A 16,880-nucleotide genomic window follows, 5' to 3' on the forward strand; every position below is an offset into this window, starting at 1 on the left:
TTAAAGGGCTCAGTAAAATCACTGTCACTGAACTGGAGAGACAGGAAGCAATCCAAACCCTAGGCAGACACCGGGCTATTGTCTGAACTCCCTGACCTATCAGAAATCCTTGAACAAGAGAATCGCAGCTGAAGGATGACCTTTTTGTTCCAAACTGGATTATGAAGATCAGCTATGCTCTATTCTGCACCAGATAGCAACCTATTGACCAGGCTGGGAAATGTTATTGGTCTAATCACCCTGCTGTAGAAGGAAAAAAAAAAAAAAAAAAAGAAAGTTGCCCATGACCATTAATACATTTCCACAGGTGTGAGAAGATTGGCGGGGTAGAGAGTAAGGATTTTGCCCTGCTAGTGCCTTCTCTCCAGCAGCAAAGCTGGCTGCAGAATCTTATGCACAGCTCCGTTCCAGGTTGGAGATGCCACTGTTGCACAAGAGAAGGCTTTATTCGTCCCCAACCCATTTCTGTTCGCAGGTCAGACAAGGGATGGTTCCTGAGCTCTTGGTTTTCAGCAGTGTTGTGTTAGAAGGCTCATGCCACCAACCCACTTGGTTTGAGTTCCACCCCAAATGGAAGGTTGTGGCATTTTCCCTCTCTCTGATTCACTTAGAATTCCCCAGAAAGGTGACCAAGAGTCATCACCACTTATTCAGCCTCACATAGCTAAAGAGCTTTTATTCTGGCATGCAGATTAAGCCCAAGTGCCTGATATGGAAAGCTCCCAGGGGAGGATACTTCCCTAGTTCTTCTAGGGAAGTCTCATATTCACAGCTCTGAAGTGCAGAAGTTGAATGCTGGGCTCCCTGGTTTGCCTAGCACTAGGCACTTCACTGAGGCCTGGTCTACACTATGCATTTAAACCGATTTTAGCAGCGTTAAACCGATTTAATGGCGCACCCGTCCACACTATGAGGCCCTTTATATCGATATAAACGGCTCTTTAAATCGGTTTCTGTACTCCTCCCCAAGAGAGGAGTAGTGCTAAAATCGGTATTATCATATTGGATTAGGATTAGTGTGGCTGCAAATCGACGGTATTGGCCTCCGGGCGGTATCCCACAGTGCACCACTGTGACCACTCTGGACAGCAATCTGAACTCGGATGCAATGGCCAGGTAAAACAGGAAAATCCCCGCAAACTTTTGAATTACATTTCCTGTTTGCCCAGCGTGGAGCTCTGATCAGCACGGGTGGCAATCCAGTCCCAAATCCAAAAAGAGCTCCAGCATGGACCATACGGGAGATACTGGATCTGATCGCTGTATAGGGAGACAAATCTGTTCTATCAGAGCTCCATTACAGAAGACGAAATGCCAAAGTGTTTGAAAAAAATCTCCAGGCTACACAGTGCTGCATGACAAGCGTAACGGAAAGCCAAAGAATCAAATGGACGCTCATGGAGAGAAAGAGGGGGTACTGAGGACTCCAGCTATCCCACAGTCCACAGCAGTCTCTGAAAAGTATTTGCATTATTGGCTGAGCTCCCAATGCCTGTAGGTTCAAACACATTGTCTGGTGTGATTCAGGGTATAGCTCGTCAATTTACTCCCTCCCTCTACCACATGAAAGAAAAGGGAAAAAAAAATCATTTCTTGACTTTTTATATGTCACCCTATGTCTACTGAATGCTGGTGGTAGACGCGATGCTGCAGCAGTGAAGACCAGTATCCGCTCCTCTCCCCTTTCCGGTGGCAGACGGTACAATATGACTGTATCCGTTGTCACCATCAGCCCGTGAGTGCTCCTGGCTGGCCTCAGGCGCCTGGGTAAAAATAGGAATGATTCCTGGTCATTCCCAGTAGATGGTACAGAACGGCTGGTACCCGTCCTCATCATAGCAACTGGGGGCTGAGCTCCATCAGCCCACTCCCTTTCCTGTGTAAAGAAAAGATTCTGTACTGCCTGGACTATCATAGCAGCGGGATGCTGGGCTCCTCTCCCCCGCACCGCTTAATGTCCTGCCTGGACTGTCATAGCAGCGGGAGGCTGCCTCCCCCTCATTTTATCTCACTAAGAAGTCACTGTTTCTTATTCCTGCATTCTTTATAACTTCATGACACAAATGATGGGGACATTGCAACGGTAGCCCAGGAGGGTTGGGGGAGGAGGGAAGCAATGGGTGGGGTTGTTGCAGGGGCACCCCCCGTGAATGGCATGCAGCTCATCATTTTTGCGGGATCTGACACGAAGCAGCTGTGCTCTCTGATACACTGGTTCTCTAGTACACTTGCCCCATATTCTAGGCAGGACTGACTATTTTTAGAAACCATAAAGGAGGGATTGACGCAGGGAGTCATTCCCAGTTTTGCCTTTGCGCTCCCGGCCGACCTCAGTCAGGGGCATCCATGATAGCAGCAGACGGTACAGAACGACTGATAACCGTCTCTGCTGTCATGCAAAAGCAAAGGAATGCTGCTGTGTAGCGCTGCAGTAACGTCTCTGTTAGCGGCATCCAGTACACATACGGTGACAGTAAAAAAAAAAAAGCTGAACGGGCTCCATGGTTGCTGTGCTATGGCATCTGCCAGGGCAATCCAGGGAAAAAGGGCGAGAAATGATTGTCTGCCATTGTTTTCCCGGAGGAAGGAATGAGTGACGACATTTACCCAGAACCACCCGCGACAACGATTTTTGCCCCATCAGGCACTGGGATCTCAACCCAGAATTCCAAGGGGCGGGGGAGACTGTGGGAACTATGGGATAGCTACAGAATAGCTACCCACAGTGCAACACTCCAGAAATCGATGCTAGCCTCAGACCATGGATGCACACTGCCGAATTAATGTGCTTAGTGTGGCTGCGTGCACTCGACTTTATACAATCTGTTTTACAAAACCAGTTTATGTAAAATCGGAATAATCCCGTAGTGTAGACGTACCCTGACAGTGAGACAACACAATTCTTGTCCCTCTTGGAATACGGCTCGAGGAAACAAATTTTGTTGTAATGGGAATCCACATTAAGAGAGATTCCCCAGTCCCTTGTGCCCTTTGCAAGCACATACACCCCAACTCACAGGGTGCAATCAGAGGCTAACAAGGAAAATTTAGCTGTTAGTTAGAACAAGCAGTATCTCACCCCTTACCTGAAGTACACAAGCAGGTTTTGCAGCTTTAGGCTACCTACCCGCTATTCAAATCAATGACAAGTTAACCTCTGTGCATCAGCTTTCCTTCTGTCTTCTCTGAAGGAGGCTTTCCCCAGGAGCAATATCTTCTATTCTTGCGTTACAGGAAATGCAATCGCAATCACTTAAACCCCCCACTATTTTAAACTGATACTGTCTAGTCAAGGACAAGGCCTGGCTGAAGAACAAAGAAATAAAACAACCCCCTGCCCCCCCCACTATTTGCAAGGCAATTTCCCTCCTAAGAAAGCGTATGGGAGATAACTTCACCTTTTCATTTATTCACATCTCTGGACGAATCAGTATGATACTAAAGACCTGAGTCTGGTAGCGTACAAAAGAAAGTGGTGTGGTGTATTTCTTACAGAAGCCTGTCTCATTGCAGTACCCAAGGATTCACTAGGGAGCAGTGTGCGCCTTCATTTCGGATAGCATAAGTCTACAACATCCCTTCTTAAATGGCTAACGCTATTAAAGTGAGGGTTAAGATTTATTTTTTGTTTTAAACATCCCTCCAAAGTCAGGCTGCAGTATCATTTGGCTGTGCTGAAGGAAGGTAGGTGCCACCGAAATAGTGAGGGGAAACTAAGAAACCCAGAAGTATATATTATACAGACATGCACATGAAGCAAGAGTAGAAAGCATATCCTACCAGTTCAAATAGGCTGCTGGACAATTTTCTGCAAGAAAGAATGCAGGGGAAAAAAAGCCTTGTAATAGAAAAAATAAGGTTTCAAAGACAAATATGCAGCACTATTTCCCCTCTCCCCCTCAAATCCCTCAAAAAAAAAAATCATGGGTCAAGCCCTCAGATGTCATAAGATTGGCTTTAATATCATGAGATGTTTAAGAGATTATAAATTGTGTTCCTTTTATTTGTCTGGTTTCTGAGCCTTTAGAAGGCACTGGGGTCACATTGTCAAGCCTGCCTCTAGCCCTCCTCGTTGTAGAAATTTACTTAAACTCGTCCACCCCCAACCCTAGACTCATGCAGTCACATGACTCCAGAAACTGGGTCTTGAAGGGAAAAAAAAATTCAAATAGTGGGAGCCTTATGAAAAAAATATACAAGAGATGCAACCCAAGTCAGAGACTTCTTTCATGAGAGGCAAGATAGGCCAGTGGTTAGGGCCCTAACTTAAGACATTGCAGGCCCTGGGTCCAATTCCTTATTCTCCCACAAGTCTTCCATGTGACTTTGGACAAGCCATTTAGCTTGTGTGTGACCCTTCTACAAAATGGGGCTAATACTCTTTCCCTGCCTCCCATACATTACAGACTAAGAAGCACTTTGAGATCCACCGATGCAAAGTGCAATATAAGAGCCAAGTATTATTACTACTTAAAGTTAAGCCTCACAAGTAGTAAACAGGCCAAATCCCATGGGTTATGATGGGAGGAGGTTAAAGCCACACACACAATAATTGTATCTTCTGATCATTGGGGAAGGGAATATCACCATCATCATCAACCCCATTTTCTTGTGGAACAAGATGAAATCCCAAGAGCTGGAAAGCTGATAGCTCATCCTCAAGACATGGCCACAGGTACAGTGCCAGGGAAAGCCATTCACATGGGAAACTGCTGAGACAGAGTTCTTCTTTGGGGCACACATTGACTCAGCAGCATTCAGCGTGTTCAACAAATTAGCTCCCTGCAATTTCACAGCCAAAATCAAGTTTCAATCGTAAGAAATTCAGGCCCAGTGCAAAGCTTTCTTAAGTCAATAGGAATCCTTCCATTGACCTCAGCGGGCTTGGGATCAGGCTCGCTGTTAAGAGCAAGAGAGAGGAACATTTGTTTCTAGTTCTGATTTACATTTGCTCCCCTGTGAGAGTCATTTGGCTGTTGGCCAACACACTTCTCTCAACTTGACTGACTAGGCAGCTAGAGCATGGACATTTTCCTGAGAAGTGGACTAATTTTGCATAGAACTTGCCTATATTAAAGCCCTTGATTTGCAAGTCAGCTTTTCCTGATATTTGTCAGTCTGATTTCTCTCTCAGAAATAGCTGCCTGCCAGCCATCTTGGCCCCTTAAAAAAAAGGGGGGCGGGGGAGAAAGACAGAATGCACACATACAGCCAGAGCAGCTTCATGAATTAGCATAGTCCCACGTCTGTCAAATTCAATAAGCACTGACTGATGTTGCCTTCCAATTAATATATTTTGTCAGGAAAAAGGAGGAAGATTACAGGACTGCCCAAACACTCAGTATAGCCTGGAGATGTGACTTTTCCCAAAGCTGCTTCATTCTGACGACAGATCTTGGTTCCTTTCTCATACCATCAACTAAATGAATCAGGAAGATGGATGGAAAGTAAAACAAAAATAAAAAACCAACCACACCACTTAGTTCCATCAAAACGTCTTTCCCACAGCAATCACCTGAAAGGCTGGCTAGTGCTTATGGAAGAGACTAAGATCACAGCCCCCCTGAGTCTGTTCAGACCAATCTACTCCTATACATTTGTTTCTGTATTTCTCTCGGTTAGTACTCAATCCGGCCCAGGTCAATAATAAATGAAGAAGGGAGACCTGTTTAGTGGTTAGACCCAGATGCTGAAAGTCAGCACTCCTGAGTTCTTTACCTGGTTCTGCTCTGGTTTTCTATGTGACTTGCAAGAGTCGTGCTCTACATTCTTTTTACTCATCCCTAGAATGGGATGTCAGGAGATTAGAGTAGTCTGATGAACATTGTGGCAATGCCAAGAGACCAGTGGGGGCTCCATTGTGCTAGACATCATCCTCACATAAAAAAAAAAAGAAGACAGCCCCTGCCCCTCAGCATTTAAAGTACGAACTAATGTTTGCAATGAAAGGCATTACAGAAGCATGATGCAGAAGGCATCATCATCCATCAACTGTTCAGCATCATAGAATGGGTGTTGGTTGTCATCCAGTTAGTTCCTACATGAAGTTGACCGGGTGTCACTTGCAGAGTACTTAGTACTGATTGGGCCATAGAATCAGGGCTACCTTCTCACCCCTAGCTTTGACCCCTTCAGAGCAGGATTGACAAACACTATGCTGGCTAGAGGAAGCTTCCATCATCAGCTGCCAGTGCTGTACTGGTTCTGTGGATAAACTGATTGCTTCCCTCAACAAGGATGCCATCCATCATGCAACTTGTCACCCACACTTTTTAAAATCAGTTTAGAACCATTAATTGAGGAGGCTTGGTAGTCTCTTTATTTTTCAAAATCAGCAATAGGTTCTCTGAATTGAACAGGCAATGCTGGTTAATAGGAAATGTGATTTCAGCCAAGAGTCTAGAGCTCCTAGTCTACCCCATTTCTGATCTCAAACTGCAATAGATCAGGACTAATCCCATGATGGGGGCTGAGAACTTCATTTCTTTAGCACAAAGCTTTTCTATAACCAAACATGCGATGCAAATAATTTGCCAGGGAGATGAGACAGCCACCATCTGGGTGGACACATCAGGGACTGAATCAGGGACCTTCAGAGCTAAAAAGCATAAATTGCTACAGCTTGACGTAAAGCTCTGAAGTCTAGGGCTATCACTCCAGAGAGGGGCCTGTAACACATCAGGTATCGCTGCGTGAGTGGAGGTAAACCGGAGTCCTTTAAAAAAACACCACCACCACACCCACACATTAATAGCAACACTAGTATGAGGAATGGTCAAGCAGCACTGAGCAAATACTTAACATCCAACTGCTGCCAGCATCTGGAACTACCACATTTCATGGCCTGCAGTTCTGATTCTACTTACACCCTCAACCAAAAACATACACAAACCATCTACCTCATCTTCCTCTAAACTACCCAAGCCCTCATGTGCGTCTTTTACCATTTAACCTCAGCCAAAATGAGGCTACATGGAAATCTCCCTAGGTGTGGCTGCCTTTTCTGAGGCATAGAATTGAATTTGGCCAAGCTGAAAGTAAAGCATTATCTCTTGTCCTGTACCCTCAGAGTCAGGGAGTTTTAAGGCATTTCATTTCATTATTTGGGGGGGAGGGGGCAATACCACTGCTGATTTTTGCACACCAATGATGCTTGCAGATGCCCACTATGGGTGCTTGTGATTCATCCCGAGGAAGTTCAGGATTAGATGACATAGACCACTGGTCTGGTACAATCAGTACTTTCTATACTGTTACAATTGGGCCAATAACCACCTTCTGACAATGGCCAATATGTTTCAGTACAAGCCTTAGCTAAATTGATCTAGGTAGTCCTGTAATTAGGAAGAGGGCTCCTTTCCCTACCAGAATATTAATTTACACGCTGAAGTGAGACACTGATTACAAGAAGGGGAACAAAGACTAAATTCTGTACCCATTTATACCCTCACAGCCTCCAGCGACTCCAATGGGAGCTTGCCGGGAGGTAATCAAGGGCAGAAGTTGGCTCACCAGCTCTTTGCAGAAAACTTGCTCTCATCCCAAAGATAAATGATAGCGGTTAGAATAAGGGAATTGGGTGTTAGTAGCAGCAGTACAATGAAAGCTCACTATATCAGCATGCAGACAAATAGAACGTTCCTTACTAGCCGCGCCTGAGCTAGGAGCTATGCAGTAGGTCTGAGAGAGTTATAAAATTCTGTAGAAGGGAAGCAGTTATGCATGCCCACTGATTAAATCCAGAAACCTCCCAAATTACCCAAACAGTTAGCTTGATTGGGGACAGAACTGCAGAAGCCATAACCATAGCCATCAAGATAGGGTCAAGGAAGACACATGAAGCGATGGGATGAGAACGTTGTGCCTTGCAAACAGTCAAGGTGCAGCTAGCTTACCAAAGGCCATTGCTTTGGCACAGCAAAGACAAAAGCAAAGTCTCTTTTACTAACATGCTCAGCCATATGGGCACGGAATTCAACTTTGAGCAACAGTGAACCCACTGTCCTCCAATTTTCACTGTTTTTCTGCCGACAGATAGTACAGCATCATCCCGAGCTAGCAGGGCTCATATGGAGCGAGTGACTGCTATGCAAAGTGAACACTGGAGACAGTCTTTTAGAGCCATCCATTGAAGACCTCCCAACCTCAGATTCAAGCTGGGGCAACCATGCTGGTAAAGTTACAGCCCCTGTCAAAACTGGTTACACAGGCTTTTTGGGTGCCAAGCATTCCTAGTAAGCCACAGGGCACTGAAACTTAAATGGCCATCAGCAGCTGGGCTGAAGGCTTGCTAGAGAGTGCTGTACTGTCACACAGGCGATCTAAACCTGTGTAATAGCCTTACAGAACCAAACCCTGGCTTTGATTAGACAGGGAAATCACCCCCTTCTCTTTCTGTACCCCCTTCTAGTAGATTGACAGAGTGAACAGGGACCCCAGGGTTAGCTCTGCACCCCCCCCCCCCACCTTGCAGGAAATGAATTAGTATCGCAGCTAGAGTGCAAGTGCAGAAAGTCTGTATAATCTAAGTAGTAAAACATCCAGATAAAAAGATTATACAGCACATTAAAAACATAATTATGGCAAGTCACGCCAGAGCTTGGATGTTAAAGTGACAAGGGTAATATTTTAAGCCTCCAGAAAGAAGAGCCGTCCTTCATTTTTAAAGCTGATGGCTCGTGCAGCATGTGGCTACCATCGTGAAAGGCAGGTGGCAGGGAAAAGTCACGGGAGCCTTTTGGAGAATTCTTTCAACTTCAGTCTGCAAGTTTAGGTCTTACCAACTCTGAGCCCTACTTCTCACCACACCAGGCATTAACAAAAAAGGAGTCTTGCATTATCAAAGCCGCAGGGAGTTCAATGCTGAACTTTTCAGTGACTGTTCTGCAGTGTTACAGCAATGGGAATAGGAAAGTGCCAAGTATTTTAATAGCACTGCACTCAAAGTGCAAGTGAAGCCCACGCTGTGCTTCAGCTCAAACCATAGAGGCTCATGCTTTAGTTCTGGTTCAATTCCCTTTGACTCTTAAGGATGGGCATTTCAAAGTAAGCCAGCCTCTGCCCTTATGCCCATTACTACAAATGATACACCACTGTCATTGTCCCAAGAGCAGACACAGGCATGCTCCAGACACTGCTTCTACATTCAGTAGCATTGACAAAACTACTCCCTACTAGAAAAGCAACTTCCAATCAACTCCACCCAGGTGATGATAAATTTTTGCCACCCTGCTACCTCTAAACAGCTAGTGGGCAGCTTTTCAAAAGGAAAAGCCTTGTGTTATTAAGCAACACAATTTAAATCCAGTGCTATTTACACACACACAAAAAAAAAGGATCTCCCAGTGGAAATCATCTTTTGATATTACAAAGCCCACAAGAGACACACCCTAAAAAAAAAAAGAGTGATAACCTTGTACACAGATCCCACTCCACCCCAGTTAACTCAACCAGCGTGTCAGTTTCCAGGCAGCCAAGAGAAGGTAAAGTTCTCCCTTGGTTAATAAAGCACCACCACCTAACAGTATGTGAGGCACACGCATCTCTAGGAGGAATCAGCAGCACAATTCAAATACAAGCCATGGACAAGCATTTAGCAGCCCACCCAGGTCCCTCACAGAACAGGATTAATGAAGCCATAAAACAAATGAAAACTGCAACCAAGAGCACAGTTACCTCCTAGTGCCCTCCCACGGAGGAAGGTCTGCAAGAAGTGCATGCTCTTCTTCTTCAGCCCCAGAGGAGGTAGCAGCATTAGCCAGATGTGATCCACTCTACTCAGTTACCACCACTCCAGCATCCCCAGGCTCTTTCCACCTCCCGTCAAGGCTCCTCAGGCCAGGCTTAATGAAGTGCATCTGGTCTGATCTGCTAAAATAATTTCTTCTCTCTCCGCATTCTCTCTCCCTTTCCAAATAAGCAATTAGCATGAATAATTACAGCTCTGATGATAATACCCAGCCACCTTTGAGCGAGAGGAAAAGACTGTAATTAACTCTTTCTTGGGGATCAGTGTGAGGTTGAAATAGCACAGGGTCTATTTAGCTATTTCTGGGGATACCTCCCAGCTGCCAAGATGCTTTGCAAAGAGGGTGGGAATGAAAAGGTCAGGTAGCCGCCAGCTGGAAATCTGTCTGTGAAGCTGGATTTCATGTCTCACTTACCAAACCTGGCATTAGAAGCACAGGCTTACTGAGAAGAAAGCTGCCTTAGTTTTCTCCCTGTGCAATTAGTTGGTAGTGTCTGGAGGAGGGGATGGGTGGGCTCCATCGTATGTTTCAAGCCCCTCACGTAGTGAGAGGCTGCCTACAGCACCACAGGGTGACAAACAGTTGACCATTCAGAACTTTGCAGAAGTTACATGCAGAGTCTCCTACTTCAAAAATCAGAGGCCCCTACCATGTGACCTAATGAGAGGCACGGTGAGCAGTAAAGGGTCTATGACACACTTCAGAGCAGTTCTGATTCCATGCAGTAGAGGGGAGTGGTGTACATGCATACATCTGTGCGCATACTAGCCAGTTCTCTACAATGCCCCTCTGTTACATAGCAGAATTAAGAGCTTGTGGCATCTCCTTCATGAACCTTTCCCTTTATATCATTTTCAGGCACCTCAATTGCACAGTGTATCTTACAATCTCCTCCCCTTTAGAGAATTCCCAACAGGAAAAATCACATCACCAGCCTCTGGTGGATGCTAACTGGTGACCAGACACTAAAGCAGACTTAGTGACACAGATTCTTAGCTGCATTTGAGTTGCAGGCAGCAGGGGTAAAAGTGACAGTATGGGTCCGGGGAGCTGAGCATAACAAGAGAAGCTCGAAGGCTACTCTAACTGGCAGGCGGCTGCCCGCAGACCTGTTCCAGTGGACTGGAACAGTTGAGTACAGAGGTGGTCTGGCCACACTCCTTCGTGTCAGGAGGTCCAGAGAGAGTGGCATGGAACAGTTTCCACAACACATGGGAATTCGCTTTACATGAGACAATGATCAAAGTCTTCATCAAGTGGAATGGAAACACTGCATGTGTGTCCTGAACATAACTGATGTTTTGACTGTGTTAATTGAGAGCATTGGAAGTTTTACCAAAGGAACAACCAAGGGCACCAGGATGGAGGATAAACAGCAAATAGTTTATAACAAGGCAATCAAAGTTTGGCACTCCCAAGATCATCAGTGGACAAGTCCAGCCATAACCAGGAACTGTAAAGTAAATGACACTCTTTAGACCTTGATCCAGACAAGTGAGTTATGAGGCCTGAATCCGCAGTAAATCCTGCGTCTTACCCCCTGGCCCCAGACCTGGCTGCTCTGTCGAAAGCTTGTGAGCACTGTGGCTTTCACATGGGTTATAATTTTTTCAAATGGCTCATTTCTGACAGCTCCATTGTGGATGCATTGCTTGACCTCCAGGCCTACACTTCAGTGTAAATCTGTAAAATCTTTATCTCTGGGGGCCTTTAAGCAGACACAGAGTTCAGAGAAAAATGGGCCTGGTGTGTGTTTTGTATCCCCACTTGGAGGCCAGAGTTTGCTGTTCAAAACTGCTCTTTCCGAATGGATAAAGATGCTTACAAAGAAATAGGTGTGTGCACTGGACCTGAGGGGTTGGAACAGAATTGCCTGCTGGCTAAGCATCCTGGGAGTAGAAGCTGAGACCAGCCTGAAAAAGGAATGGGATGCAACTCTAACAGAAATAGTTTATAACAAGGCAATCAAAGTTTGGCATCTATGGTAAAGAGGCATCTGCCTGATAAACTTCTTTTCTGCTTCTGCTAGCAGTCTAATGCCTACATGCCCCAAGAGTTTGCTCATTAACCCCCCTGAAATACAGGCATCTCAAACACTTTTAAATCTCAGAAGAATCTGGACTGATTTGGGAGGAAGGTTCAGGTTTGTCCTAACACGTTCATCTGGGCTCATAATTCCTCATCATAGAACTACACTTACTAATGCTTGGAATCTTAGATGCTGTGGTTATTGTTATAAAAGGGGCCACAGCATGTGGTTTGCGTTTGTTTGCCTTGCTTGGGATGACTAGATACCTCACAAGTGGTGGATCAAAGCTATAAGTAATTTGCTAGTTCAAACCAAACCACTGAAGAGCAGCACATTAATTCAGCTCTTTGCCTCTGTGAATTATATTAAGGCTCCACTAGGAGAGGTGAATGGGGGTTGGTTTTTTTTTTGAGGTTTTCCAAACTGTTTTAAAGATTTCTTTCATTGTTAATTGTGGTGACTTGAAATTGACTGGGTTGCAACTGGGTTTGTGCAGCATCAGGGAGTGAGTCTGTGTCCCATAGTAAGTCACGGTGTAGGTAACCCTAACCTTTACTGCCTGAGGTTTGTTTTTGTAAATCTAATATATGGTTCTCTTTGGGAAAATGCCTTTATTAAACTGGCACCATGGGACTCTATTGTCTCTTCAAGGGTTTAACTTTGCAGTTTACCGATGGACGATTTTTTTTCCAGCTGTTTTTCTTTCTGGCTTGTGCATCATGGTCTAGTTATTATATAGTGCTGCCTTGAATGCAGGGGACTGGACTAGATGACTTCTTGAGGTCTCTTCCAGTCCTATACTTGTATGATCATTACGACCAATCATTCATATCATGGGAGTTACCCCACATAGGCAGATCCCTGAGGCTGAGTGGAATCCCACTGAAGTGACTGGAGCTCCACAGTGGTGCATGCATCTACCCAAACAGAAGAGTTTGCAGGATCAAGGCCTCAGGCAGGACTGGCTCTACTGTTTTCTCTGCCCCAAGCAGTGCACCGAATTGCCACCGCGGACGGCGGGGGCAGTCCATGCGCTGTTAGGGCAGCACGCGCATTTCCACAGCGGCAGCAATTTGGCGGCAAGTTTTGTCTTCAGCTGGAAGACAGAAGCTGTGCTGCCGCGGACAGCTGAACATAGAAGCTGCCGCCGAATTGCCACCGCCGTGGAAACGCACGTGCCACCCTAACGGCATAAGGACTGTCCCCGCTGTCTGCGGCGGCAATTCGGCATGCTGCTTGGGGCCAAAAATGCACAGATTTGCAGATTGCTGCCCCAAGCACCTGCCTGGGATCCTGGTGCCTGAAGCCGGCCCTGGCCTCAGGTCCAATTGCAGAAGCATTACCATGATGCACAGAGGTGTCCACCTCAAGCCTACATTAACTATGTCTCTAAATTACTCAGCTGGGCCAGAGCAGATGATGATAATGCATGAGCCAGAAAGAATTCAGCTTGACTTCCCGATTTCAGGCTGAGTTTGCAGCCTAGCAGTTAGATTGCATAAAAAAATCATTTTACTGGCAATGTGGACAAATCCTGGAGAGACCCGTTTTCTTTTCAGAGCAGAACTGCCCTTTAAGGTTCCGATCCTGCAAACACTGAAATCAATGGGATTAGTCATGGTACTAAAGTTAAGCACATATGTAAATATTTGAAAAATTGGGATCTTACAAGTCTGCTTAACTGCACACAGGTGCCTCCCATGCATAAGTGTTTGCAGGACTGGGACCTTAAAACTCAAAATATGTTAGGGATGTGAATACTTTCATCCTCTTAATTGTTCTTTTTTCTTTTAAGAACATGGGAGGGAGAAAAACCCAAAGTGCTCTGACAGAACTGTGTCTGGGCTAAGGCCAGATTTAAAATAGACATTCTGTGCAACAGCTTCGTAAGTCCTATTTAGAAGACTGTTAAAAAGTGCACAAATTATTGTCTCCATAAATATTTTATTGCATTTTAATTTGCTTTTGTATATTGTATGGTGCCCTGAGCACTTTGACTTCATAAATGAAAATATTGTTATATTGAGAGACTTTTCAATGTGAAAATTAATGTTTAAATGCTCAGGGGCTTATAAAAATTTCAGTAGTTTTTCTAATCTACTGATGGCACAGATTTCTCAGCTACATACCAGACATTGCTGGTCGATTGTCTACAGAGGAAAAAACATAGTTTCTCACATTAAGAAGGGGCAGGGTGAAGTCAGCATTCTTATCCCCAACACAAAGTGACCCGCTCAAGGTCCCATGTAGTAGAGTCTTGTAGAAATACAACTCAGATCTCCCAACGCCTAGTTCTGGGCTGTAACCACTAGACCATACTTCCCCTTGTACAAAACTTCCCTTGTGACTAGGATACTGAATCCTTCTGCTGCCCTCTTGCAGCACTACCCAAAGCACTACTGACAGGCTGTAGCAAGAAGTTGCAATGAGAATAGCAGATAAAAAGCCTGGGGTGGGGAGGCAGAGGGCGTCGGGGACGGGGAAATCAATCCCTTAAGAAAATGTGGCTAATTTATTCCTAATTATTGGGTTGTTACTAAATGCAAAAGCTGTATAGATGTGGAAATGTTATGTTGCATACACACAGTAAGTGCAACTCCATTGAAGTCAGTAGAGTTGTGCCCACTTACATGAAGGCTCAATTTGGCACGTGTGCGGGCACACACATACACAATGTATGAAACTCACACGCTTTAGTACATACCTATAGCATCTAAATTCATCTACTGCTGTTTGACACCTGAGCATCGACAGATTGACACAAAAAGAATAGAGAGACTCACATACGTTCTCATAGAATCATAGAATCATAGACTTTAAGGTCAGAAGGGACGATTATGGTCATCTAATCTGACCTCCTGCACAATGCAGGCCACAGAATCTCACCCATCCACTTCTATAACAAACCCCTAACCTATGTCTGAGTTATTGAAGTCCTCAAAAATCATGGTTTAAATATTTCAAGGTGCAGAAAATCTTTCAGCAAGTGACCCGTGCCCCATGCTGCAGAGGAAGGCGAAAACCCCCCAGGGCTTCTGCCAATTTGCCCTGGAGGAAAATTCCTTCCCGATCCCAAATATGTTAGCGATCAGCTAAACCCTGAGCATGTGGGCAAGACTCACCAGCCAGACACCCAGGAAAGAATTCTCTGTAGTAACTCAGATCCCATCCCATCAACAAGCCATTGGGCATATTTACCGCTAGTAGTCAAAGACGAATTAATTGCCAAAATTAGGCTATCCCATCATACCATCCCCTCTATAAGCTAATCAAGCTTAGTCTTGAAGCCAGATATGTCTTTTGCCTCCACTACTCCCCTTAGAAGGCTGTTTCAGAACTTCACTCCTCTGATGGTTAGAAACCTTCATCTAATTTCAAGTCTAAACTTCCTGATGGCCAGTTTATATCCATTTGTTCTTGTGTCCACATTAGTACTGAGCTTAAATAATTCCTCTCCCTCCCCGGTATTTATTCCTCTGATATATTTATAGAGAGCAATCATATCTCCTCTCAGCCTTCTTTTGGTTAGGCTAAACAAGCCAAGCTCTTTGAGTCTCCTTTCATAAGACAGGTTTTCCATTCCTCAGGTCATCCTAGTAGACCTTCTCTGAACCTGTTCCAGTGTAAATTCATCCTTCTTAAACATGGGAGACCAGAACTGCACACAGTATTCCAGATGAGGTCTCACCAGTGCCTTGAGGTCTCACCATGCCTTGCCCAGACATGCCCACAGACTCATGTGCAGACATACCTCAAATTAATATGCAAATTAGACACAATTAACTCAGGCCTAAACAGAGACTGGGAATGGTTGGGTCTTTACACTAATTGAATCTATTTCCCTATGTTTAGTTCTCCTCACACCTTCTATGGGTCATCTCAATTATCACTTCCAAAGTTTTTTTTCTCCTGCTGATGATACCTCATCTCAATTGATTAGACTCTTCCTGTTGGTATGCATACTTCCACCATTTCATGTTCTCTGTATGTATAAATATCTCCTGTCTGTGTGTTCCATTCTGTGCATCCAAAGAAGTGAGCTGTAGCCCACGAAAGCTCATGCTGAAATAAATTTGTTAGTCTCTAACATGCTACAAGTACTCCTGTTCTTTTTGCGGATACAGACTAACACGTCTCCTACTCTGAAACCTGACAAAGATCACTTGCATACGTGCACTTGTGAAGCAAAACAAGAAAAAAAAATGCTGGAGCCACTACAAGGAAAAGAGTACAGACACTTGAACTGAAAGCCGTTCAAAATGTATCTGAAATAGCAACAACAACAAAAAAAAGTGTGGGGAGGTGGTGGTTGACATGTCTGGCTTTTGGAAAAAAGTCACTTCTCTGACAACGTATCCTCTTGTCTGTGGTTCGCGTGCCAGACTACATTTGGAGTCAGAGCAGACACTATCTAATGTTTCTGCGGCATGCAAGTCCACCTCATAGTGAAAACGATGACATTGCTACTGACAGAGAACTCAGGGACCGAACTCTTCAGCGCACGCGCCACAAACTTTATTATGTGCATTAGTTGGAACTGATTGACGCCTTCAGCTGCCTGGGAGTAAAGAAAGGCTACAAGAGCCAACAGCATCACAAGGCTGAGCAAAGCAATGACGGTCAACAGTCAAGGACGGTGGAGAGAAGAGGAAAATAACTCACTGTTCCTTTAAGAGCCTGAATACAGAAGTCATCATTTTGCATTTGAACATGGCATGAAGCACTCGCAGGAAAACTGAAGAACTGTGAATCTCAGCAGAAACAGGGGCTGCTATTATACCCTGGTACCGAGGGAGAGGATTAAATAATTAATCACAAAAGTAACTGAGTGTTAACAAGCCGAGCTGGATCAAACTGCATGAAAGATGCAAGAGTCCCGCAACCCTCTTCAATATGCTGACACATCTCATTTTAATAACTTTACTATCAGAATTCCAGAGGATAGGCTGTAAATAAAAAAATACCAGCTCAATTTCACCAGCCCTCTCCTGCCGGAGAAGGAACGCAAATAGAGTAACTGAAATCTCTTGCTCCCTCCAACTGGACCAGTGCCTGCCTAAATCAGCATTTGGGGGTGGCAGAGCAAAGAGGCGTGGCATGCA

At 44.9% G+C, this 16,880-nt stretch overlaps 1 protein-coding gene across 3 annotated transcripts in view; it reads right to left on the minus strand.

The window, feature by feature from the left end:
• GRIP2 (glutamate receptor interacting protein 2) overlaps positions 1–16,880 on the minus strand; it is a 495,093-nt gene that overhangs the window by 162,747 nt on the left and 315,466 nt on the right. For 2 of the 3 annotated variants that reach the window (XM_030569620.1, XM_030569619.1), the window contains exon 1: positions 9,676–9,821. The exons of the other annotated variant lie outside the window; for it this stretch is intronic. In XM_030569620.1, the coding sequence (XP_030425480.1) occupies positions 9,676–9,754 (79 nt within the window). In that variant the 5' untranslated portion in view covers positions 9,755–9,821. Of the gene's footprint in view, positions 1–9,675; positions 9,822–16,880 lie in introns of those variants that run through there. 3 annotated transcript variants of the gene reach the window in all.

Source organism: Gopherus evgoodei, chromosome 7 (genome assembly GCF_007399415.2).
Source record: "Gopherus evgoodei ecotype Sinaloan lineage chromosome 7, rGopEvg1_v1.p, whole genome shotgun sequence".
Classification (NCBI taxonomy): Eukaryota; Metazoa; Chordata; order Testudines; family Testudinidae; genus Gopherus; species Gopherus evgoodei.